Consider the following 26,613-nt stretch of genomic DNA (forward strand, 5'->3'; position numbering starts at 1 on the left):
ATTGTCATTGCACCAGATTGGTCTCAACCTTTTGAAGCTATGTGCGATGCAAGCGACTTTACTGTGGGTGTTGTTCTAGGACAACACAAGGGAAAAATATTTCACGCCATCTATTATGCTACAAAACTTTTACTGAGGCTCAAATAAACTATACCACTACAGAGAAAGAATTGTTGGCTATAGTCTTTGCTTTCGACAAGTTTCATTCTTATTTTATCAGTGCAAAGGTTACTGTATTTATTGATCACTCATCTTTGAGATATCTTTTTGCGAAGAATGATGCAAAACTAAGATTGATACACTGGATCTTACTGTTTCAAGAATTCGACATCAAGATAAAAGATCGTAAGGGTTCAGAAAATCAAGTTGCAGACCATCTGTCTCGATTGAAAATTGGCAGCAAAGATGGAAACATACTTCAAATTGTCGACGTATTCCCAAATGAGAAGTTATTTGCTGTAGATGCAACCCCTTGGTATGCAGATCTGGTTAATTACCTAGTGTGTGGAAAACTCCTATTGGGTGTCACAGACCATAGAAAAGAAATATTTCTTCATGAAGTAGTGAAGTACCATTAGAACAGACCGTATTTATTTAAGGTATGCAATGACAACATTATTCGGTGTTGTGTTCCGGAAGAGGAGATGCTTTGAATCTTAAAGCATTGTCATGATACTCCTTATGGAGGTCATTTTGGTGGCATGTGAAATGCTGCTAAGGTTCTCCAATCAAGATTCTACTAGCCTTCATTATTCAAAGACGCTCACAATTTTGTGAATCAATACGACAGGTGTCAGTGCACAAGTTCTATATCCCGACGCAATGAAATGTTGCAACAGCCAATTATGGAGGTTGAATTGTTTGATGTTTGGGGTATGGATTTTATGGGACTATTTCCAAGTTCATTAGGAAATCTTTATATATTAGTAGCTATTGACTATGACTCAAAGTGGGTTGAAGCTATTGCAGTCCCAAAGGATGATGTAAAGACAGTGCTTAAATTTTTTCACAAGTATATATTCACTCGCTTTGGTACACCAAATGCATTGATTAGTGATTAGGGTACACACTTTCATTGCAACCAAGTGGCAGCCGCACTAAAAAGATATAGAGTTAATCATAGAATGGCTACTACTTATCATCTGCAAACTAATGGACAAGCTGAAGCATCAAATCGACAAATTAAAAACATTTTTGAGAAGGTTGTGAACCCTTCGAGGAAAGATTGGTCTTCCAGACTGGATGACACTTTATGGACATTGCGGACAGCATACAAAAATTCATTAGGGATGTCGCCGTATCAATTGGTTTTTGGGAAAGCATGTCACTTGCCAGTTGAAATGGAACACAAAGCAAAGTGGGCAATTAAACAAGTGAACATGGACTATGACACTGCTGGAAAGAAAATGCTATTGGATATCACTGAACTAAAGGAGATTAGGTGAAATGGCTATGAACACACTGCAATTTACAAGGAAAAGACCAAATAATAGCATGACAGGATTATTTTGCAATGACAATTTACTGCGGGTTAACAAGTTTTATTATTCAATTCTAGACTGAAGTTGCACCCAGGTAAATTGCGCTCTCATTGGTTTGGATCTTTTGATGTTTTCGAAGTATTTCCTCATTTTGCAGTCATAATCAGAAATTTAAATAATAGACACTAATTCAAAGTGAATGGCTAGCGATTGAAACATTATCTTGGGAATATTGATAATAAGCAGGTAAAGACCATTAAATTGGTCGAAAAATTTTAATTTTATTTTAATTTTATTTGTGTTCAAGTTTGTTTTATTCTTTTTTTATTTATTTCTATTTTTGTAGAATAATTAGGTATTGTCGACGCACTTGGGCTTTATTTTCAACACAATTCGTACTATTATACTCTCACTTCTGGCTCAACAAAAATGAGGGCAAATAAGAAATTTTAGATCTCACCGTTTCATTAAAAGCCACCTAGCCGTCTGATCTGTCTGAGTGGGCGCAATTCTAATTAGACGTAATTATTCCCGCCAGCTTTATTTCCCTTTAGAAAATCACGTCATTCTATATTCTTCTTTCACTCATTATAAACCCCTCTTCACTGTGCCGATTGTCAAACACCCAAGCAGTAATTATTATTCATTTTCTCTTCCCCAAGTTTGTACCTTGACACCTTTAAACCATCTTCACTCCACAAAACAAACAAAATATGGTAAGAATGAGAGGATCAGTCAAGAAAGCCACAAAGCCTGTTGAAGAACACTCATCCTCTGCAACTACAATTCGTGAGTTAGAATCCTCCATGCCAACGAAGAAAAATGAGCCGGTAATCATTTTAACGAAAGTGGCCAAAGACTGATTTGAAAACATCTTAAAGCAAAACTTCTACCCAAAACAGGGCATTCTCCTTTTGCAACAGCAAGACTTGGGCACATAAGTCTCTAGAACTATCTCTAAGTTGAAGTGGGAGATTTTCTGCACACATCCTAGAAGCTATTCTCCTTCATTGGTACGTGAGTTTTATGCTAACCTTTATGGCCATGAGTTGCATTTTATCTTTGTTTGAGAAGGTTTAATCCCATGGGATGCTACAAAAATCAATGAGTTGTACAACACTAAAGTAGATGTCGATTAACACTCCAAGTTTATTAAGGATATCATAGACAACAAAAGGGACTTCTTGGTGAAAGATTTATATGTCGAAGGAGCATTGTGGACGGGTTAACATCAAAAGAATTATACGATGCACCGCCACTTCCTGACACTGCAAAGCAAAATCTGGTTTCATTTTGTCAACTGCAGGCTACTGCCCTCTACTCATAGCACCATCGTCAACCTTGATAGAATGTGTCCGATACATTCAATTGCCAAGGGCAGAAAAATTGATGTTGGCACAATATTCCACCAGGAAATTGCTGACTACGCTGTAAGGAAAACTAAAATTTTACTTTTCCCATTATTGGTGATGCTACTATGCCAGCAGAAAGAAATTGTGCCCCATAATGATGAAGAGGTCTTGGAAAATAAGGGTCCGATCAATGAAGTGTCTATTGAAAGAATTAATCGTGGCAAAGATAAGCCGACAATAAAGGAGGCAGAGACCAGTAAGACAAGGAAAAGAAAAACCAAAGAAGAAATAGTGGGAACAAACTTGACTACAAAGACATCATTACTGCGCAAAATAAAGGATATCAAAAAGCTGACCAATTCCATCAGCAATAAGCAGATCAGGCTTGTCGCTACAATAGAGGATATGTACAGATCACAAAATTTGTTCTACGCTTATACTAGGGTCTATAACAACTCTATTGTAGCAACGCTACGTTAGTTAAGCCTGACCCCACTCTAAGAATTTCTAGTGTTCCCATCGATTATCTGAGAGTATGAACCCTCCTCTGCGGAAGATTACCAAGGGGACCGAGATAGATTGGTGGAAACCCCTCCCATTGTACATGTCTTTGATGTTGAGAAAGAAGAAGACTCAAGGGACGTTGAGGAGTGCATGTGAAGGATTGATAGCCTGGTCAAGGGTGACGTCATTGCTGGTCAAGAGGCGCCTGTTGTTGGGTAGGAAGTTGATGTGGAAGAGAAAGACGTTTGTGTTGAAGTTATGAATGAAAAGGTTGAGGAAGAAAATACTAAGACAGAAGCTACTGAGAAAGAATCTGTTGAGGACATTGTCAATGCATCCAAATTTGTGGACACAACTAATGATAATCTAGAGCAAGATGGAGCTAGACCGGTAGAAGCTGCAGAGGTAACAAGTGAGGAGCACCACAATTTGTTAGGGCAATCGATGATGCTGGGGCAGCACCAAAAACTGATGAACGATCTGAGGACCGTGTGAAGCCCAAAAAAAGAAGAGAAAATGCTCCAAAGTCAAAAAGTACAAGAAGGAGGACAAAAAGATGAGGAAGAAGAAGTATCGTGCAACCACATTGATGGCTGAGGAAAACTGAGTTAGTTTATTTTATTTTTTAGCTGTAGTATTCATGCATTGCATGTAGCTGTAATTTTCATTTTGTTAGTGAACATTGTCGTTGCATTTTTATTGTCATCGCATTTTAATCTTAGTTCATTGGGGACAATGCAAACTTTATGTTTGGGGGAATGCATATGGGAATTGGAAATACACCCACATTTCAATTTTTTTAAATATTAATGAAGCATGCAAGGTTTATTTATGGTTAAAGCAAATGTGTTGAAAATTTTTGTTACATTCGATGCTAAATTCTTGAATCATGTGAACTATCAATGAATGAGTTAGATAAATTTGACTGAATGTTGTATCTTCAATTCTTTAATGAATGATTTAGACTGTATTAGTAATGGATGACTAGTAGCATTCCTTGAATCTTAAATGAATCTACCTTTTACAGCTACTCATATGTATATATAGTTATGAATAAGAGACACTCCAAATTGGGTGTATTGTGAAATGTTAAAAAGGGAACACTCTAATGCAAGCATTAGAAAAATGAATCTAGCCAAAGGCTGTCGCTGCATGAGTGTGTTGGCACAATTACGTACTCCCTAGGGGTTTGTTGCACTCCATCGTTACTTCTCAGGAACAAGGGTACAGTAATTCAATGATATCCCATTTTCAAAAACAAAACATATATTGTACAATAAATGTTGTATTGGTAAATAAAATTTAGGATTTGAAGCATGATGCTGGTTTTGATGAAGATGCAATCTTAGTCATTCTTACTTATGTATTGTCGATACAATATTCTGTCATCTGAATGTGAATCATTCATTGGAATTTTAGGTGATTCAAGTTGCTAGAATGATCATTTACCTTAGTGAATTCTTGTGTAGCCTTGCCAGTTTCTGTTTTACTTGAGGACAAATAAAAACTCAAGTTTGGAGGTGTGAAAAAACTAGAAAGAACATATGTTTTCTCCCTACTTATTGGTTAAATTTTTCCTTTTTAGTTATCTTTAGCACATATATTAGTATTTTCAATTTAGTAATTTACATTTTACGACTCAATAGATCTTAGCTAATTTACCCTTAATTTTATCATATTTTGGTACTAATGTTGCTACATAAGTAATTTCAGATTGCACCTGGAATTGTCGTTGCACTTGACAGCTATCCGAATAGGAACAAAAATGCATGAGTTGTCTAGTCTGGTACAACTAACTTGTACGTATAGAGGCGGCATGATTCTGATGAAAAGACACTTGGGCTATTTGGGGGAAAATATAAATATTCACATAGAAAGAAAAAATAGGGGAGAGAGATTTTTCGATCATCTTCTTCAACTTATCCCTTGAACCTTTCGGCTATGACATCTTAAGCTTCAACGAGTAAACCGACATGAAATAGATGCAGCTTAGCTCTTGACGAGAAGCCCTGAGTACGACACAAGAAGAAATAGATAGATTCAAGTCGAGTTGTCCAGGAATAGTATTCTCCACTTGTTTCTTTTATTTTTCTTTTCTAAACACTGGTGATTGCTTTCTATTTCATGTTAGTATAGAAGTTCACATGGTTTCTGGGTTAATTGTTATTTTATTCAATCTTTCTTGTTGTATTTAAGAACAACATGACCATATATTATGTATGTAATAGGTTTGTTATTAAGGTTCATGCATTGCTATAACATATCACATTTTCAGGTTGCTAAGAGGGTGCTAAGATATATCAAAGGGACTGCCAAATTTGGTGTTTGGTTTATAAAAGCAGATGTATTGAAGCTTGTGAGCTATAGTGACAGTGATTGGGGTAGGATCAGTAAATGATATGTGAAGCACCTTTGGATATCTCTTCTCACTTGGTTCTAGCGTGTTCTCCTGGAGTTCCAAGAAGCAGCAAATTGTTGCATAATCCAAGGGTGAGGTGGAGTATGTGGCAACACCAGCAGCAATCAACTAAGTAATTTGGTTGAAAAACTTCTAAATGACTTGAATCTTATACATGATGAAGCAATACAAATTTTGTGTGATAATCAATATGTTGTTGCAATTGTAAAGAACCCTTCCTTCCATGGAAAAATAGAACACTTCAAGATCAAGTACCATTTTATGAGGGAAGTTGAATAGAACAAGGAAGTGACTCTAGTTTATTGCAATACAGAGAGACAGTTGGTAGACATTCTAACCAAGCCTTTTGGAATAACGAGGTTTGAGAAGTTGAGGAATGAAATTGAAATTTGCAGTATGAAGACCAAAGAGGAGTATTGTGAGATGGCCATTCATGCAACAGCTCACACATACGGTAGACAAGCAAAGTGTGAACAAATCAAGCAGTCCCGCAGACAACAATGGTGTGAGTCATCTAGCTGACAAGCCAAATGCAAGAAGAATGGCAGACTGTTAGTTGGTAAACTATTTAGTGAAGACCCATTGGCAGACTATTTGGCAGGTTGTCCAAATATGAACAAGACTCGCAAACACACAAGACGCGGGTTGTCTTATTGAGTGGCATACTTTAAGTTACTGAAGGGTCAACTAGTTTAGAAAGTTGTTAGCTTATTTTATTTATCTTAAATTTGATAAGATAATTTTAGCAGTGCTGATTAGACAAAAATCAACCAATGAGTAATTTCAAGTTCCTAAGCTTGCCAACTTGTCAATATTTTTCCTATATAAGGCTAAACTTTGTATGTGAATTTAGTATTGAAAATATAAGAACATAGCAAATCACATTTGATTGCTAAGTTTGGTCTATCTTTCCTTTCTTCCTTACAGAGAAAAACCAACAAACATGTCATTGGTTTTCTCTAAAGAAGTTGACAATATCATACTATTGTTTTTTCCTTAAAACGTTAGGAATATTAGGCCATATGTTTCTTTGATATAAATGAGAAGAATATGCAATTTATTTTCCCCAATAAATAACTTGTGTTTCTAGACAAATATTGAGAAAAGTATGTTGATGCTTTTCACTAAAATTTTGAAATAACATGCTATTGTCCCCTTCAAAGAAAATGCTATTGTGTTTCCTAAAGGGTTAAGTATAAAATTAGTACCTGAATTTGTCCACTTCTCCTAGATTGGTACATATGGCTTTTTTTGTCCCAGATTGGTACCCAAACTTTTTTTTCCATCCACTAGTTTGGTATTTAAGACTAATACCGTTAAGTTCAGGATAGGTGGTGGAATAAGATTATGACACGTGGCATAAATGATGTCATGTTGATGTCATAATCTAAAAAAATAAAAAATAAAAACTCTTTTTTTTTCTTTTGACTGTTTTCTCAAAATTTTTTGTCCTGTAATTAATTTCTTTCTTTTGTTTTTTCCATCATTGCTATTAACCCTCAAAAGATAGGGATTGCTTGGTCTAAAACTGCTGCTTCAATAAACGCTTTATCTATGTCTCCTACCTATGTCCCCACCTATCATTCTAACCCAAGATGAATTGAAAAAAATCACCGCTAACAAAGCTGTTGAGTTCGTTGAGTCGGGTATGGTTTTGGGTTTGGGCACAAGTTCGACAACCAAACACGCCGTGGATCGAATCAGGGAGTTCCCCCAACAAGGCTATAATATCTCATTTTCAGCAGCAACGAAAATAGTGGTTTTGATACCACAATTCTGATATGTGAGGTCGTGGTTATTATTTAATTATTATCTATGGAGTTACATTAAAGTCGTATTAAATTTTGTTGAAGAAATTTTAAGGTTTAATTAATTAATTGAATAAAAAGGATTAAATTGTGAAAAGTGCAAACCTTAGTAATTAATGAGTTATTTGATTTTATAGTAAAATTAATGAAGTAGAGGGGATTTATGAAGTAAATATGCCATTGTGAAAAGTTGAAATGTATGTTAATTAAAAAGGGTAGAATGGTAAATAATGATAATTTAAAGTAAAATAATAAGAAAAACAACATGGTCATCTTCCACAATACATTTTTGAACCGAAAATCCCAAGGAAGAACACCATTTTTGGTGCTTGTGTTTCGGCCAAACATAAGGCCCATGCATGGTATGAATTTTTAGCTTGTTTCTTGAAATTTTTATGTTTTTGAGATCATTACAACTAGGTCCAACTAACCCATACCTTAGTTTTTAAAGCTGTTAAATAGTTTAGATATTACCATTGATGAACTCTTGTTAATTTGAATGTTAAATAATGGTATTGAAGTGTTAGATGTTGATTTTGACTCTTTTATTGATTGATTTTTTTATAGTTTTAGTAAATGGAGTAAATTATTTAAATACTTAAATTTTAGGAAAATTTTGCAATTTTTGAATAGATGTGGACTGCCCTAGCTTAGTATGAATTTTGGTTAACTTGGGGAGATGGCAAGGTTTTGTTAAATTGGAAAATTTTGAGTACAAGAGCTAAACTGTGATGAATATAAAAGTTTAGGGAAAATGTGTAATTAATGAAAAGCTAAAGGTCATATGCATTACTTTGAATTCGAAATGTATATAAAATTAATGGATCGCAATTATTTATTATATAGATCAAGAATCAAGCCAGAAATACTTAAACCGAGTAAAAGGGAAAATTGCAAAATAGATCCCTGTGTTTAAATCAGTAGTGTTGTAGGTAAGTTTATAGTATTTCCATACGTAAATGAAATTGCTTGTGTTCAATATTTTTTATCTCTAGTTAATTCATTTATACATATATACATATATGTGAATATACTTCGGTACTCTTGTTTGTACTTTGGTACCCATGTTTGTACTTCAATACTCTTGTATGTATTTAGATACTCCTGTATGTACTTCGGTATTCCTGTTTGTACTTCGGTACCCCTATTTGTACTTCAATACTCTTGTATGTACTTCGTACCCCTGTTTGTACTTCGGTATTCCTATTTGCACATTCGTGCCTCTATCAGCACTATGGTTCCCCTTAATGTACACCCATGCTTTTGTTGCATTTTGGTGTCACTGCTTTTGTATCTAAGATGCTTTGAAATATGGAATAAGGACTAAATATGTGAACTAATTATTGATGAACTTGATTAAAAGATACAAAGGATTACATGGAATTGATATATTCTAGTGATGATGAAATACTTGAAAACTTATAGACAATGCAATTTAGAATTTTAATTTTCATGTTATATTTTTAAGTGATTAAATTACTTAAAGCAAGTCAAGTAAAATTATGCACAATAATCTTACTAAGCTATCAAGCTTATTGGTTTATCTCATGTTATTTTGTAGTTAAGAATTGTGGACGGCTGGAAGGATTGACATAAAAGCTCACACTATCCACCTACTTTTGGTAGCATTTCCATCTCTTTTAAGGTTGTGGCATGTATATAGGTTTTGTTGTATGAAAGTTAATATTAGAATTTTGTAAGATATGAAGATTTATTTTGTATTTGTGATCATAATATGTAATGTGGAATGGTAAACTTTAATAGTATGTTAGAACATAATAGTGTGGTTGATTATGAAAGTTGAAATGAGGTGTGTTAATGGATAAAGTTTTGGGGTAATGTTTGGTTATAATTGAGGTTTCTATGAATAGTACATTGGTTAGAAGTTTAGGTTATTAATTTTGATATGTTTTAAATGTATGTTTGATTGTTTTGGTCATAGGATGGTTTGTGTTTTTAGGTGTACCTTATTGGGCAAGTTTGGCTTGATTTTAGCTTGTGAATGAGTTAATTTGGAAGCACACGGGCTGTCATACGGCCGTGTGCCCCACACGGTCATTCCACACGGTTGTGTGTGATATGTTAGTTTTAGTGCAGGTTTGACCCGATTTGAGACACGGGTTAAGACACGATTATATGTCTCAAGTCAGTGAGTTACACGGGCTAGCACACGACCTACAACATGATCGTGTGAGCCAAGTCAGTGAGTTACATGGTTTCAAACACGGTCTGAGACACGGCCGTGTGTCTGTACTTCAAATATCCACACAGTTTGGTCTGTGTCACATGACCATGTGACCCCTATTTCCAAATTTTCAAGTTTTTCTCCTAAAATTTATGTTTTGATTTATTTTGATCCTCAATTACTTTAAACTAATTTTAGAACCCCGAAAACCCAAATTAAGGCCTATGTGAATATTTATTCTATGAAATGATTTATTAATTAATTGAATACTTGTTTTGAATTGAGATAAATTATTTTGTTTGGATCTATAACACTCTGATCCTTAACCCGGTAACAGAGACGAGATATGGGCGGGTGTTACAAAGGCATTGTTCAGCTACCACACGAAAACCCTTTTAAAGCTAAGAGACACCATTGGAAGAGAAAATGAAATCTATCTATATGGCAACTATTGTCTAATATGTGTTCATTTTGCTAGCTTCAACCATCAAATATCGCTTTAAGTATTGGCAGATTGTATCATTCATTTTAATATATTCAATGGATTATTATTATGAACTACTGAATGGTTGATATGTTTTTTTCTTTTTTCTGGCCAGAGTTGTTCTGTAGTTGAATATTTCCTATTTTAGTCTATTTAGGTTAAGATTATGCAATTACATTTTACATTATTCCTATAAAATAATAATGGAAACTTATAGACTTGAAATTGTTGGAAGTTATAAGAACACAGAGAAATACATTTCTTTTAATATTTTAACCAAATTGTTGTGCCTTTGATACATTATGAAATCTGGTGGAATATAATGTTGTTATATCATGGGTTTTTTTTGTTCAAAGTATTATTTGATTACCATCTTCTAACCAAATAAAGATTGGGGTAAAAACCATCGAGACCTAGTTGTTTTTCAGTTCTTCATTTTATTCTTCCTTTTTGTCTTCAAAGGCGTCGTTTGGGAAGATGGGTTTTGTTAGGTGGTATTTAGGAATGGTGAAGTCATGGCCTGTTTTAATCAAGAGCGTTACTTCATTGCCTATTTACTTAGTTGCTGATTTTCTACTCAGATAATCCCCTTTTTTTCTTAATTTAAAGAGCATTTTTCGTTTTTGGTTGATTAAAGGTGTAAACTTTGTATTTTGATTTTTGCCTTCTGTTTGGTTGGTGAGAATGTGAAGGAAAATGAAAGAAAATCCTCTGGGATTATCTGGAAACTTCACCTTTTTATTTTTATAAAGAAAAGGATGCATTTTTTTAGAAAATGGAAGGGTTGAGATTTTTACAATAACATAGAATTTAAAAAGAGAAACAACGATGGTAATGATGGCGATGAGGCAAGAAAAAGAGAAACTAGGGGCGAATGAAAGAAAAAAGGGGGAGGAGGATTACTAGTAACGTGAAAGGAAAAATGGAAGGGTAAAAACTAGGACAAAAAGAAATAGAAAAATGAAAGAAAAGAAAAATAATGACATCATCATGATGTCACTAATGACATATACCACTATTTGATACTGCCACCTGTTTCAGACTTAACGGTGTTAGTCTCAGGTACCAAACTAGTGGACGGAAAAAAGTTTAGATGCCAATCTGGGACAAAAAAAACCCATAGATATCAATTTGAGAAAAGTGGACAAGTTCATGTGTTAATTTTACATTTAACCTTTTCCTAAAAAAAAGGGAAGAGCATGCTCCTTATTTCTTTAAACAAGGGAGAATGACCTCCATTGTGTTTCTTAAAAATAGTGGGAAGAACATGCTCTTTATTTCTCTAAAAAGGTGAGAACGACCAATTTTTGTGTTTCTTAAAATTAGTAGGAAGAACATGTTTTTATATATTCTTTAAGAAAGTGAGAAGTGCATGTTGTTGTTTTTTTCATAAAAAGGTGGGAAGAACATGGTACTTTTTGGTTTTTCTTTAAAAATAAAGGTATAAATCTCACTAATGTATCCTAAAATATAAGGAAAAGCTCACAACTACTATTATTTGAAATAATATATATACATATATAAAATGTATATTAAAGAAAATCTCTAAAGAAAGTGTTGTACCTTTTATAATATCTAAATCCATTTATTGTAGAGTGTTCATTGGTAAAGAGAAGCATTATAAATAAATGAATGGAATGTAGACGGAGAGGAATACTGGAGCAAACCTTGTAACATTGAATGCAACAATAGGTCATAGTTTGTAGAGTGGAGAAAGGCTAAGCGTAGCTGAGTAAAGGAGCATGTTGAGATAGCTTTAGAGAGTTTTCAAACATAGAATTTCAAAATGTAAAATACCCCCAATGAGTTGTGAGAACTCATTTATAGGTGTGGAGAATGAGAGTTACAAAATTAGCTATTTAATAGGAGTAATGAATAAGACTTTTAGTTACAAATATATTAATGGTATATTAAAAATAGTTTAAGTTGGTAATAATGGTGAATAGTGAACAAGAGTTTATGATGTTTCTAAATGAAAGGGGGCCACACTAAATGTTATAGGAAAACGTTAAGGGGAAACCTCTTAACTACTTCCATATTTGATCAATCAATCTAATCTCTTCAAAATATCCCAAGAGTGAATATAACCGAACCTTGCCATATTCCAAGGTTGTTTTCACTTCTACTTTAGTGAAGCAATATCTTGTGAAACATCTTCTGCAAAATCCTTCCTGGAACTTGAGTGGTTTGTAAAGAAAAGTTGTTCTTGAATAAAGGTTATTTTGACGTTTTCCAAATATCAATTATTTTCAATATGATTGTTCTTAGTAAAGGTTGCTCTAAACAAGAGTTATTTCATACATTAGTTATTCTCAACAAGAGTTGTTCTTAAATTATAACAACACTAGACGACAACTGTTGTAAACTAGAAGCTTGTTCTGAAATTATTTGTTCTTGCTATGGTTGTTCCCAAATAGTGATTTTTCTGAAAAATTACTATTCTAAAAAAGAGTTGTTCACCTGAAAAAGATATAAAGGAAAGCAACATTGATACTTGTTTTGAGTTAACTTTATTATTATTTTTCGAACTATATTTTTCTAGAACATAATTTCATTTATCTCTAAAAAGAGATAAAATATTAATAACCAAAACTAAGTATCTATATTGATCATTCCAAATCACAAGTAAACTAAACTTGATTTTCAATATCAGATTTAGTGTTTTAAGGTGATTTTGCACTTTTTTTTAGACAACAAAAGCATTGAAATTTTTTGTGTAAACTAAATTTGATCGGTTTAACAAATTGTATACCTAATCACATTTTTTCTATAAAGTGATTGGCATAAAAATAGTCTGGTTGGATTGAAATTATCTTGATTTTTTAAATTTTAGATCATTTTCTTTTTCAATATCTTTATCTTTAATAGTCAGACAATAACAATATCAAACTTTCTACCTGCTAATAAATGCATATTGAGCAACAAACTTGAAAAAAAAATAAAGAAATTATACATTTCTACCTTAAAAAGAAATTTTCATGTTGGTAAGATAAAATCGAACCATTGACAAACCTGACTATATAATAAGGTAGGATTTTAAAGTATTCTCATAAAATTCACAATTAAAAAAAATAATATAAAAAAGCTTTAAAGAATATTTTATGTAAGCAGATGAAGTGCATGACTTGAGAATACATATGCAAAGATGGAATACCATAAAAATTTTATGTTCAGCGTATACATTTGTACATATGTTTATATTAAACAAAATGAAATTGACACTCCAAAAGTAAATATTTATTTTTTATATTTATAATTTAATTTTGTGCATTATAAATTAAAATGATTGAAATTACATTTGTAGCTTATATTTTTCTATTTTAAACTTTTAAGTTGACACTTTTAAGCTCTTGATGACTTGGTCTTTTTTTAAATGATGATTAAAAAAAATGGTAACTTATCACTTAGCATTGACAAGATTTTGGAAATAATTTTCTTCTAATGATAGATGACATTAAAGCATTTTTAGCAAAAAATAATGATAAAATATTTGAATCAAGTGGATTTTAAGCAAAAGGTTAATTTGATATTAGAAAGAAAATAAGAAAAATGAAAAACCAATATTCCTCTCTTGGAAAAAAGGCATGACAAGGGTAATTGTTAAGGGTCACTTAGAACCTTTTTAGTCATTAATATCAATGCTACATTTTTAAGTTTTTTGATCTTTAATTTCTATTGTTTTCTACAATATTTTATACTTCCATTACTATCTTATCTATTCTATCAAACATCTATTGTTCCTTGATTTTTGTCTTTGATTATAAACCTTTTTTGCAAACAATTTTCAAACTACTTATTGAAAGTGGAACTGCAAAAGTTATCAAATTACCCTTCTCCAGCTATGTACATGAACCGCTCCACTAACTCCTTTTTATCATTGTCCAATTGGTCCTGTTTCAAAAGAGAAAACCATATCACACAAGACATAAGCTTAGAAGTTTCAAATTAATCTTATTTGACTAACAAAAAATTATATATAAAATGCAATAATTAAACATAAACAAATACATCAAAATATTTTAGGAAAATACAAAGAAGAAACAACAACTAACCATTTTGGAGAGCTTATTGTGCAAAAGAAAATTCCTAAAAATAGAGAGTTAATAGATTTTGGATGAAACTTTAGCGAGCAGAAGAGGGAGGTAGGGAAATACTCGGATTTTCTTTAATTATTGATTTAATTTTTTTTCCTCTCTTGGAAGAACTCTCTCTCTTTCCATAAATGGAGAAGATTTGGAAGAGTGGCTTTTATTTCGTTCTTTTAGTTTCGTCTTTACCAAGCAAACTGTTTCTAGCCATTCTTTTTTAGGGAAGTTTGGGTCTTTATATGTCACAAGTTTTATTGACTATGATATGTACGAATTCTTTTACATTTTTAGTATCAATATTTATATATTCAAAATTAATAAGGTAACACAATTAGGCCTTAAATCTGGAAAAATGTCTTTAAAACGACATTGTCCATAACGTTACTATTTTGAGATATGAGTAGTTAATTATGAGATGAATAGTGAATTTTAGAAATACAAACTATATAATATGGGGTCTTAAATGGAAAAGTTAAAGGGCTTGTGTGGGAATAATATTTTTATTAATTGAATAATGTTAGGGAATTAGAAGGGAATTAAACCAAAGTAATTGAGAAATGACATATTAGCATTAGCTTAAATTATGAAATGGAATTAAAGCAAGGGGTAAAGTGGAACTTCAAAGACATTATATATTATAATTTTTAATGAAATTTGATAATTAAGAGGTTAAATCTCAACCCTTGGATTTCCACTAATTATGTAAGATGGAATTTTGACCATTGAATTAAATATTAGTTGGAATTCATGGAGAAAAGTATAACTTTCTTTGTTCTTCTTCCTTACCAGTGAAGGTAAGTGCTCTTTCATTTTTCTCCTTTAATTTCTCCATAGTTTCTCATACTAATCAATATTTTCAAATATAAAAAAAAATTCCATTCATTGATTTACTTAAAAGAGTTGAAGCTTGGTTTGAAAATTTGAAGTAAAGAGAATTAGGTTTTGAGTATTAAAGTTAAGTTAATGAAGTAAGGAAAGAGAAAAAAAAAGTAGAGAAACTTGGTGGAGAAAAAGGGAAAATATAAGATATTTTATTGAAGAAGATTAAAGGTTTGGTGTCATTTTAGTACCTAAAGTTATATACAAGTTATTAATGAATTCCCTTTGCCCCATATTTTACTTGATTTTGTTGTTTGTAAATATGTATATTGGTTGATATAAATAGTGCTAAAATTGTAAAGGGTATATGCAAAAAAATGTTAAAATGATAAGTGTAATAGTCAAGTTTTATTGGTAATATGTGTATAAAATAAGGTGAATTGAAATGTTGTGAATTTGTATTTGTTATGGTTATTGGAAAATGAGAATCTGTTGTTTTTTGTTAAAAGAATGGATTGCTTATATTTGCATATTGAAATGGTTATATGCGTGTCTTGAAATAAATTGGAAAAGGAATGGATAATATAAGATATGATCCCATGGATGAACATAATGAGTAAATTGATAAAGAAATTAGCTAATGTATTAAGAATTATGTATAGAATGTATTGAGAGAGTGTTTGTGCTCTTAATGTGAATTGATATGAGAATGAATATAATGTTGTGTAAAATTGATGAAAATAGATATGGATATGATTGGAATGGCAATATGAACATTGAACAATATTGTGTATTATTGTGTATGAGGTATCGGAGAGTATGAGATTAATATGCACTATGTGCAATACTGGTCTTGTGGAGGATATACTTGTATACCATGTCATGTATGATGCACTTTATACAATATTGATGTGGTGGAGGTTATACTTATGTGCATAATACATTTTATATGCTAATGTAAATTTCTCAAAATTCTAATACTAGTAGTTATACTAATTTAGGACATGAACTGTCATTTCTGGAATAATTTATAATTTTGAGAATATAACGATATAGTTTGTGTTTTGAGAATAATTTTATTATTAATACAGTAGAGGAACTTCTATGGGATAAAATATGGAAGTTGGTAAAAAGGAATAATTTGAAATTTGAAAGGGAATTGGAGAACTTAAGTGTGGTTTGACCATAGTTAAAGGGTAAAATTAAAATAAATTGTGCAAACTTCTAATTTTACTCTCCCAAGCATGTGGATAATGTTGTGAGAGATAAATGTTAGAAACTAAGTAAAAGAGACATTTATATTATGAGAGACAAATGTTAGAAACTAATTAAAAGAGAAATTTATATGATCATTAAGTGATAAAATGGTGGAAGGTCAACTAAGCAATATCATGACATGTAATCCACTTATGAAAGTAGGTGAATGGTGAAATGAAATAGGCTTTTTCAATCATCTTTCTTACATCAAGATATGAGATGATAATTAGAAGTGAGTCAACAAGTGAAGTTGACAATTAGCATAGCATTTTAAAGTAAGAGATGAAGGATGGAAGGGATAGTGAAGAATTTTATCTTTCAATCTAAATAGCTTATTGAAGTGGGGTAGAAAGGTGTCAAATTGAATAAGGGTGGGAAAAGATGTAACATTTCAAAATTAATGATGTTTTAAGTGGCACTATTTTGGGAAGAGTACCATAAATTCTTAAAAATAAAGTTTGGATTAATTAATGATTTTATAATGGAGTGTGACATGGTGAATTATTACTAAAGTGTAATAATTTCATTAAGTAAAATATGGGCTTAGTGATAAGTGATTATGAGGAAGAGGGTTTAAGTGCAATTTACCATTAGAGGGGTAATTCGGCTAATTGACAAGAGTTTATAATTAGATTTTATAATTAGAAATATTTGCTAGTGTTAGGAGTTATGAGAGTTACAGATTTGGGATTTTAAAATTAAGGGTTAAATTAGAACTACTTGTTTTATTTTTGTTGAGTTTTGACCATGTCTTATATAGCTTAATAAAATAAAAGAAAAATACAAAAAATGGCTTATTTTCCACCCTTGTGTCGTCCATTACAAGAGGAAGAATACCTTTTTTTCTTTCATTTTTCTTGCTTTCTTCCTTCATTTTCATCTCAAATTACAAATTCACCATTATTTTCCACCTAAGATCTTACTCTAAAAACCTCTCTCTAACACCCTTAATTTGTCTGACCCAATCGTCAAGCCTGAGCTAAAGGATGCTACATTCATTGCCAGAGCAACTGCGGTCAATTATGCAACATTTAATCATTCACACATGTAATTAAGAATTAGTCAAATTCAAATTATGTTATACAATCATTTTTAGGTCTTATACGAGCTTACGAAAGCTCTTTTGTTAACACGAGCATGAAATAGACCAAATAGTAAAGTTTGGAAAATCTCAGGTTGATGTCACATCCTTATAGTTTTCACATCGTGATGTCGTCAACATAGTAAGTCACATAAAAAATTCATGCATACTGATATTACGACGTCACTTACTACAATGGACATTGCGACATAGGATGTTTGTTGTCGGGACGTGACCCTTATTTTTGTTAAAATGCACATTTTGGTACCTATCCTATAGCTTCCAACCAAAACCTTTCAACATTAACACCCAACTAGCAATTCTACCTAACCAAAACATGCCAAAAAAGTTTATTACAATTTTAATCAGTCATTTAACATGACATTCAGTACATATTCATCATTTAGACCTAATCAAACCATTTTTTTCACAAAAGCTTTTCAATTATAGCATTTAAGTTTATTACAACTTACATACTCATTTCATTTTATACCCTATGAACCTATGAGACCTTATCTTGAACCAAAACAAGGCATACATTAAACTTACTTCCAAACAATCAATGAACTTGACCTGCAATTTACCAAAACATACAAGCTACATTTCTTGCTTAGCATTGCAAACTTACCATTTATTTTGTATGCAATTCTTAGCATACATATATGATATATGCAAGTTTAAATATCATCAACTAAATAACGTCAACCATAGCTAGCCCATATACCATTTCTGATATGGAATGATACGACACGCATGCGGAATAGGATTGTAGCTTGTCTAAGTTACGAATTTAACCTAAATCTCTAGACAAATGTAAACTGAAACGGGAAACAACAAAAACAAATTAGTTGTCACAAAAAAGAATCAAACAAAATTAAAACAAAAGAAAGATGAACCGGCTGGTAAAGATTCCAACAAAGAATGAATTAGGGTGTCTTGGATGGAAAGAAACTGTCCTTGGACCTCAAGAAAATGCCCCAACCAGATCTAGAAAAACAAAACACAAAATAGATTTGTTACAAGTGATTTTAAAGACAAAATCAAATTGTTTTGTGCAATAATGTTTGAAACAACAAGAAAAGATTAAAACTCCTAATTTGATGGGTTTCTTGATGGAACAAGATAGGAGAACATCTCCCTTGAAGCAATTTTAACCTAGAATGAAAATCAATAAAATCAGCAAGCCAAAACAATAAGAACTAAATAAAAATAAACAAGAAACGATAAATTAAGACTAGAAAAAAAGAAGATGACGTCCTAAGAAGACTTGGAAACATTAGGAATCCACAAATCCTTTCAATGGCTCTAATTCCCCTTCCAAGAAAGATATCTTGGCAAGAAAAAGCTTAAAGATTATTCCCATAACCTAAAAGATTGTTAAAACAACTTCTAAAAGAAACCCGAGAGCAATTCTTGAAGAAAAACTCAAAGAGAATTATTATTAACTTTAAAAAAACAAAAATCAATTGTTCTTCTATAAGGGTGGATGTTCATGCTACTTATAGGCCCCCAAAATAAGTTTTCCTAACCCTAATGGAATAACTAACATGACAACTCATCAAATAAAAATACAAAATAATTCTAAGTGTGGACTTTTAATAGGAATTCAGCCAAAGGAATTAAATGGGCTCCTTGGGCTGAATTCTTACATGATGATCTACCTATTAAAATAAAATTAGACTTATAGTTTAAATATTTTACAATTTGACCACTTCGATAATTTTGTCTGATATTCAATTAAATTACTTTCCAAACTTCAGGATGGGCTTGTAAACATCTTAATGGGCCATATTTTTCAAGAACTTGGTCTTGTGATCCGTTTGCTCTCGGAATTGGCTCATTCAAGCTCGTACATGAAATCTAATGCACCTTGGCCGCAAAATTCAGTTTCTTGGAGCAAGATTTCCAAGACTTGAAATCTTGATTTTCTTGATTCTTGAAATTGTCTAAAACAGCAAAATTGGACCAAGATTTTGTTTCTTGATTTTCTTAAAAACAAGAAAGTGGATCTTGATTTTCTTTTCCGGTCGTGTGTGTATCTAGGGCCTTGGTAACAAAGTCTTGGATGGTTCCGTTCAATCTTGCTCGGATTTGCTTGGCCTTTGACCTCGTTATTAGGCCTTGAGGAAATTTGAACCCATCACGTTCATGAGCCTGATTTTCGGCCTTAATACTCGCATCATTCCTCTTTCCTCAAGAAGATTCATCCCTGAATCTTTAGCTGAAGAAAAATAAAAAGGATTAGAGTAAATAATAATAAAATAAAAAAATACTTACCTAAGTTTTCTTGTACACCAAAACTATCTCAAGATCAAAGACATTATTTTAATCCTTCAAATTAGCTTCGATCATGGACGTTTCCTTTAAAAATAAGGTATCAACACTAAACAAAGAAATGTTAGCCACATGAGTGTTCAAGTAAAAAATAAATTGTAACTTTCTTTGAATATGCATGGTCATCCATAAGAATTTCCAAAGATTAGTCAATAATTTCACATAATAATCAAAATTTAGAAGTTTAATATTATTATTTAAAAATTTATATTTAAAGTCTAAGGTAGAAAATTTTGTTGCAAGATCAAATGCATAAAGTTCTTTAATAAACCTATCGAATGCAACAAAAGTAACCTTGACATACCTAGATAAACCCATAAAATCAATTGAACTATCAAACCAAGGTTTAATAAAATTTGACCAACAAGAAAACATGTTGTAAAAAAATATTTTACAACTAAAATTAGTAGCATACTTATTAAAAACATTCAAGGTATGCCTTATTAAATAAACTTCTAATGTTTTCTTACATTCCTTACATTGTAGCACTTGTGGAGAAGTATTAATGTTCAACTTACCTCTCTCCCATAAGTAAAATCATCTATCGATGGTAGAGTAATATAATTGGAAGTTCGTCAATGGATCCTTGAAATCTTGTAATAAAGAAACACCATTAAACAAATTTGATTTAGGGTTAGTTAAAACATAATCATTTCTCACTTTTATATGGGTATTTTCTTGTTTTTCTTTTTCTTTTTCTACTTGAGAACTCTCTAATTTTAGCTCATATGGATTTTCACTCACCAAATTTGGACCATCAAGTAGACTTTTATCACTCAAAGTATCTTTCTCTCGATCTTTTCACATGATTCTGCCTCACTTCCCATATCCCCCTCACAAGTATTATGAATATTTAATTAAGTACAATACATCTCAATAGGAGAACATGACGTTTCTATCTCTTCTAACTCAATAGATTCAAGGAAAAAATTCTCACCATCATCTTTTTTTGGTTCACAAAGTTCACTATCACAAATCTCTTTTCCATTAGAGTATTAGTCAACAAAAGGTACAAAGTCATACTTACTTTCTTCTCTAGTTGGATATTTGATTGGACATTGGAAACCCTTATGATCTTTTAAACTACACCAATAACATTGCACAAAAGGTGATAGCTCAATTATATTCCTCATTTCGTTTGGCCATCTCCTCTTGGATTGAAAAACTAATTTATAATCACTTTTTCCATCATAATAAGTCTTTTGATCATTCTTTCCATGAAATTCTAGAACTGAGAACTTTTATTTAGCTAAAAAAAATGTTGCTCGCTGTCATTATTAACCAAAGTCTCATCATTTGCATGAGAGACACGTCTAGCATTATGTCTATGAGCATGAGGCTGTTCAACCTCATCATCATTAGCACCCAATTTTGAGTCCTTTGCTCAGTCCACAACTAATTCAATGTATTGCTCATTGTCTGAAGTATAGCATCCCTTTGTCTTTCTGCTGCATCTTGATCCTCTAGACTTCGTTGCAACCTACCGAACCTATTTTTGAACTTATCATTGACTTCATTTAGGTTACGTTGTAATTTCATTGCGAAACCAGCAAGACTTTCAATGGTCACTACTGGTGTGTCACTCTGGTCATCCCTCCCTTTGCCACTACAAGACATTGTGACAAATCTAAAAAAAGAAAACATAGCACTCAAAAAGAAAAAATTAAACAAATCTCACCATTATGCACTCAAAAATAAAATTAAATTCTCAATGAGGTAAGAATTAATCTTGTGATTCTTTTAAAAGTGTCTATATCAATTAATTAGAATGTATTAGAATCAACTAACAAAGTAAACCTAATAGCACTATGAGTCCAAAATCGGCTAGACACCAAAGAATTGTGTTGCATGGAGGACAAAATGTGAAACGTGCTTTAACTTACTAATACAAGAAACAATAAAGTGTTAGAATGCTTAAAGGAACAATAAAAAGCAAAAACAAATGAAAACCTAAGGCTAAGAGTCAATGAAAATTACTAATACCAAATTGCTTATAGGTTGTTTTGCAATGGAAATCAGTTTAGAAATCAACCACGAACACCTAAACGCCCAAATTGCTAATACCAAATTGCTTATAGGTTATTTTGCAAAGAAAGATAAACCGACTGGTAAAGAGTCCAATAGAAAATGAATTAGGGTTTCTTGGAAGGAAATAAACTGTCCTTAGACCTCAAGAAAACGCCCCAACCAAATCTAGAAAAACAAAACACAAAACAGATTTGCTAGAAGTGATTTAAAAGACAAAAGCAAACTATTTTGTGCAAGAATATTTGAAACAACAAGAAAATATTAAAACTCCTAATTTTGATGTGTTTCTTGATGGAACAAGATAGAAGAACGTCTCTCTTAAACCAATTTGAACCTAGAACGAAAATCAATAAAATAAGCAAGCCAAAACAGTAAGAAATAAATAAAAATAAATAAGAAATGATAAATTAAAACTTAAAAATAGAAGATGACGTCCTAAGAAGCCTTGGAAACATTAAGAATCCATTACTCCTTTCAATGGCTCTAATTCTCGCTCTAAGAAAGATATCTTGGCAAGAAAAACTTGAAGATGATTCCCACAACCTAAAAGATTGTTAAAACAACTTCTAAAAGAAACCCAACAACAACTCTTAAAGAAAAACTCAAAGAGAATTAGTATTAACTTAAAAAAAACAAAAATCAATTGTTCTTCTATAAGGGTGGATGTTCATGCTACTTATAGGCCCCCAAAATAAGTTTTCCTAACCCTAATGGAATAACTAACATGACAACTCATCAAATAAAAATACAAAATAATTCTAAGTGTGGACTTTTAATAGGAATTCAGCCAAAGGAATTAAATGGGCTCCTTGGGCTGAATTCTTACATGATGATCTACCTATTAAAATAAAATTAGACTTATAGTTTAAATATTTTACAATTTGACCACTTCGATAATTTTGTCTGATATTCAATTAAATTACTTTCCAAACTTTAGGATGAGTTTGTATACATCTTAATGGGCCATTGTTTCAAGAACTTGGTCTTGTGATCCGTTTGCTCTCGAAATTGGCTCGTTCAAGGTCGTACATGAAATCCAAGGCATTTTGGCTGCAAGATTCGGTTTCTTGGACTAAGATTTCAAAGATTTGAAATCTTGATTTTCTTAACTCTTGAAATTGTCTAAAACAACAAAATTGGACCAAGATTCAGTTTCTTGATTTTCTTTAAAACAGGAAAGTGAATCTTGATTTTCTTTTTCAGTCGTATGCGCATCTTAGGCCTTGGTAACGAAGTATGGGATGGTATTGTTCAATATTACTTGGATTTACTTGGCTTTCGACCTCGTTATTGGGCCTTGAGGAAATTTGAGCCCATCACGTTCATGAGCCTGATTTTCGGCCTTTGACAGTCGCATCAATTTGTCACATACCAAGCTTTACATTCAAGTCAACCTTTTCCACAAATATCAAGCATACCATTTAATAAGAAAATGACCATTTCCATGTCACCTTATCCTTATTTACATGCTACAACTTTAACAACCAAAAAAGAACATATTATGATAAATTCGGTAATAGTGTGAGCTTTGTGATGATTCGACTCTACGAGTTCCTAAGGTGACAATCTACAAAGGAGAGAAAACAACAAACTTGATCGTATTTCATGCTCGAGTCAACAAAAGAGTTTTCGTAAGCTCAATTAAGACTCGGATTTGATTGTATCATAATATAAATGTGTTTAACATATAATTTGTATGTTCTAATGATTATGTTATTGTCTAATTGATTGTAGTTATTCTTGCAACGAATGTGTCATCCTGTAGCTCGGATCTGATAATTGGGTCGGGCTAGGGGTGTTACAAGTTTTATATGAGGCTTCGTATCGATAGAAATGTCAAACTCTGTTGTGTTGGATTGGGCTTGGAAAAAGGAGGATGATTGGTTTGGATTTGGTTTAATAGATCGAAAATAAGATTTGATTGGTTTGGGATAGGTTGAAAGAAACATCGGATATAAAAAAGTCTTATGCGAATTTGAAACTGAAGGATATTGAGAATGAAGTGGATGATATGTGTTCTTAAAGGTTTCACTTGTTGTAGTTTGATCAAAAGGGGAAATTGACTCCGATATTGGTTTTTGTGAAATGTTGCAACATGAAAAAAGTGTCATAATTACATAGTGTTTTTTTTTTCAAATTCAATTCAAAATTTTAATTCATTTAAATTATTTTTCAAAACCCAAATCATGAAAACAAAGTATATTTTGAATATTTTTCCTTTTATTTTCTTATAATAAAAAAATAATTTCCCCTTATATTTTCTCACTTTATCTATTTTTATTTAATTTTTTATAATATTCTATGTAATTTTAGAATTTTTAGAATTTTTATACAAAATTTTCTAAATTTTTAAAAAGAATTTATTTTTTATTATTTTGTATAAAATCATGGTCAAATTTAGGGTTGAGCATTCGATCGAATCGAATGAAAAAATTTTGAGTTAATCGAGTTGACGAATCCTATTTTATCATCCTAATTTGATTTGAAATTTTCTCGAATCAAGTCGAGTGAGATGAAATTTGAATCAAATAAAATCAAATATATTTGTTCGAGTTAAATTAAAAAAAATATTTTGAGTTATTGTAACCACTGTCACCCAACGTAATCAAATTTGCCCACCATAATCAAATTTATTATTAACTTTCAATCCCTCATAATTTATTTATTAATTTTTTATATACGGGTTAGCTTCTTTACTTTCTTAGTTACTTCAATTATTCTAATTATGTAACACCTCTAACCCACATCCTTCGCTGGAATAGGGTTACAGAATGTTACCAGAGTTTACAGAATAATTACACATAATTACACTATTTACTTATGATCATATCAAAGCTGTCCACTTAAGTCATCATCATTAAATTATCTAGATCTTGAGCTACAGAACTCTGAATTAAGATCTGCTAAATTTCTCTAAAACTACACTCACATATCTTCTTACCATAAAATTTTCAAAATTTATGGTTTAGCCAATAAGTACAGTTTATTCTTTAAAGTCATCCCTGTTCAACTGTCTAACAATTTCGACCCTTCTTCACTAAAAATTAATTATCTCCTCATACAGGATTTGGATAATGTTCTTGTTTGTTTCTGTTGAAAATAGTCTCATTAATAATTTTAAACATATAATATCTAACCCATAATTATTTTTATACAAATTTTAATGATTTTCCAAAGTCAGAATAGGGGATTCTAAAATCACTCTGACCCTGTCTCATAAAATTTTAAATATCTCGTAATATGAAGTTATTTTACATACATCGTTTCTTCTATGTAAAACTAGATTCAATAAGATTTAATTTAATATTTTATTCAACCTATAATTCAATTTCCACAATTTTTGGTGAATTTTCAAAGTCCTACTATTGTCCAAAACTGTTTTAGTGAAAAATGTTGATAACTAAGTTTATAATACCTTCACTTCCTTTCAATTAAACCCTATACATGCCATATAAACCTTAAGAGGCACAATAAAATTTACCGAAGTAATCTGGATAGTGTGCCCTGATGTGTTGATCCGATCCACTAATTTCACATCAATCTACAAAGAACATTAAACACACAGGAGTAAGCTTATGTAAGCTTAGTAAGATTTTATATATAACTTTAACTCTTCTAAATTTCTTTATTTTCATTTGCATTTCTTTACTTTCCACATTTATCCCATATGCCTAAAACACAAGTCATAATCATATCTTTCAACTATGGTCACAAGTTAGTGCATTTAACCAAAGCCTTTTTTTTTGAATTGATCGCATGATGAGTCATTTCATAAAAAAAATTACATAATTTAAACCTTACCAATTCAATGCATTATATAAATAATCATATTACCATTCCACCAATGGCTTGGCACTTGCCTATGCATCAAGCAACCACACTGGTTAGCGTACTTGCACATATTATATATAAATTCAACTTTGATAAACTTAATTTCTCGACATGTCACACTTGAGTTTATTACAACAACCATATCATATTTCATTTGTTTCACAAATATCTCAATTCTCATGCTTGCTATATAAATAGCTTTTCACAATTTATTTCACATTTCATTATACAATTGCAATATCCATTCCATAGTCATTTCATAAGTATATAACTCATATATTCCATATATTTGCAACATATTTCACATTCTATTTTCAATTCACTATTTCATATTCTTAGCCCAAAGTAGACTTTATAGAACACACCAAATATACGGAACAAATACAGAGGTGCATTATTATGCACTAATGAACAGAGAGCACTAAAGTGCTATACAGAGAGCACAGATGTGCTAATTGGAGAGCACTAACGTTTTAATAATTAGAGAGCACTAATGTGCTAATAATAAAGAGCACGCTAAGGTTCCTTAATGGCATGCCACTAATATTCTAGTAGTTCTAATCTCGTCTACTTGGGAAAATTATATTATGCACATATATCACTTTTACACTTTTCGCATAATGCTTCTATATACTTTATAATTTAATCCTTGCACCGATAATCCGTATGCTTATATCTTCACTATCTTTAATACATGCAATATGTTTCTAAATTCATTATTCATCCATAATTCACTAATAATCCTTATCATGTATTTCACATATCACTTTTATATATATATATATTGTAATTTAGTCCTTAGCACAAAATTTCATGTATCAATATATTTTACTTTTAATAACACATATAACATAATTCAATACTAACACATATTTCTCATTCAATTCAATTTTTTAAATTCAATTCAATAAAGTTACTTACCTCAATATTTACTTAATTAAG

General features: G+C 31.5%; 1 protein-coding gene across 2 annotated transcripts in view; it reads right to left on the reverse strand.

The window, feature by feature from the left end:
• Positions 1-14,476, reverse strand: part of LOC121216744 (DCN1-like protein 1) — a 57,334-nt gene extending 42,858 nt beyond the window's left edge. Inside the window, exons 1-2 of one of the 2 annotated variants that reach the window (XR_005912922.1) lie at positions 14,286-14,476; positions 14,063-14,124 (exon numbers count right to left, since the gene is read on the reverse strand). Coding sequence is in view for 1 of the 2 variants with exons in the window: in XM_041092142.1 (XP_040948076.1) it covers positions 14,063-14,124; positions 14,286-14,288 (65 nt within the window). In the remaining variant the exon portion in view is untranslated. The remainder of the gene's footprint in view (positions 1-14,062; positions 14,125-14,285) is intronic. The other variant, XM_041092142.1, reaches the window with a different exon arrangement.
• Between the last annotated feature and the right edge of the window lie 12,137 nt (positions 14,477-26,613).

The sequence above is a fragment of the Gossypium hirsutum genome, chromosome D05, assembly GCF_007990345.1.
Source record: "Gossypium hirsutum isolate 1008001.06 chromosome D05, Gossypium_hirsutum_v2.1, whole genome shotgun sequence".
Lineage (NCBI taxonomy): Eukaryota > Viridiplantae > Streptophyta > Magnoliopsida > Malvales > Malvaceae > Gossypium > Gossypium hirsutum.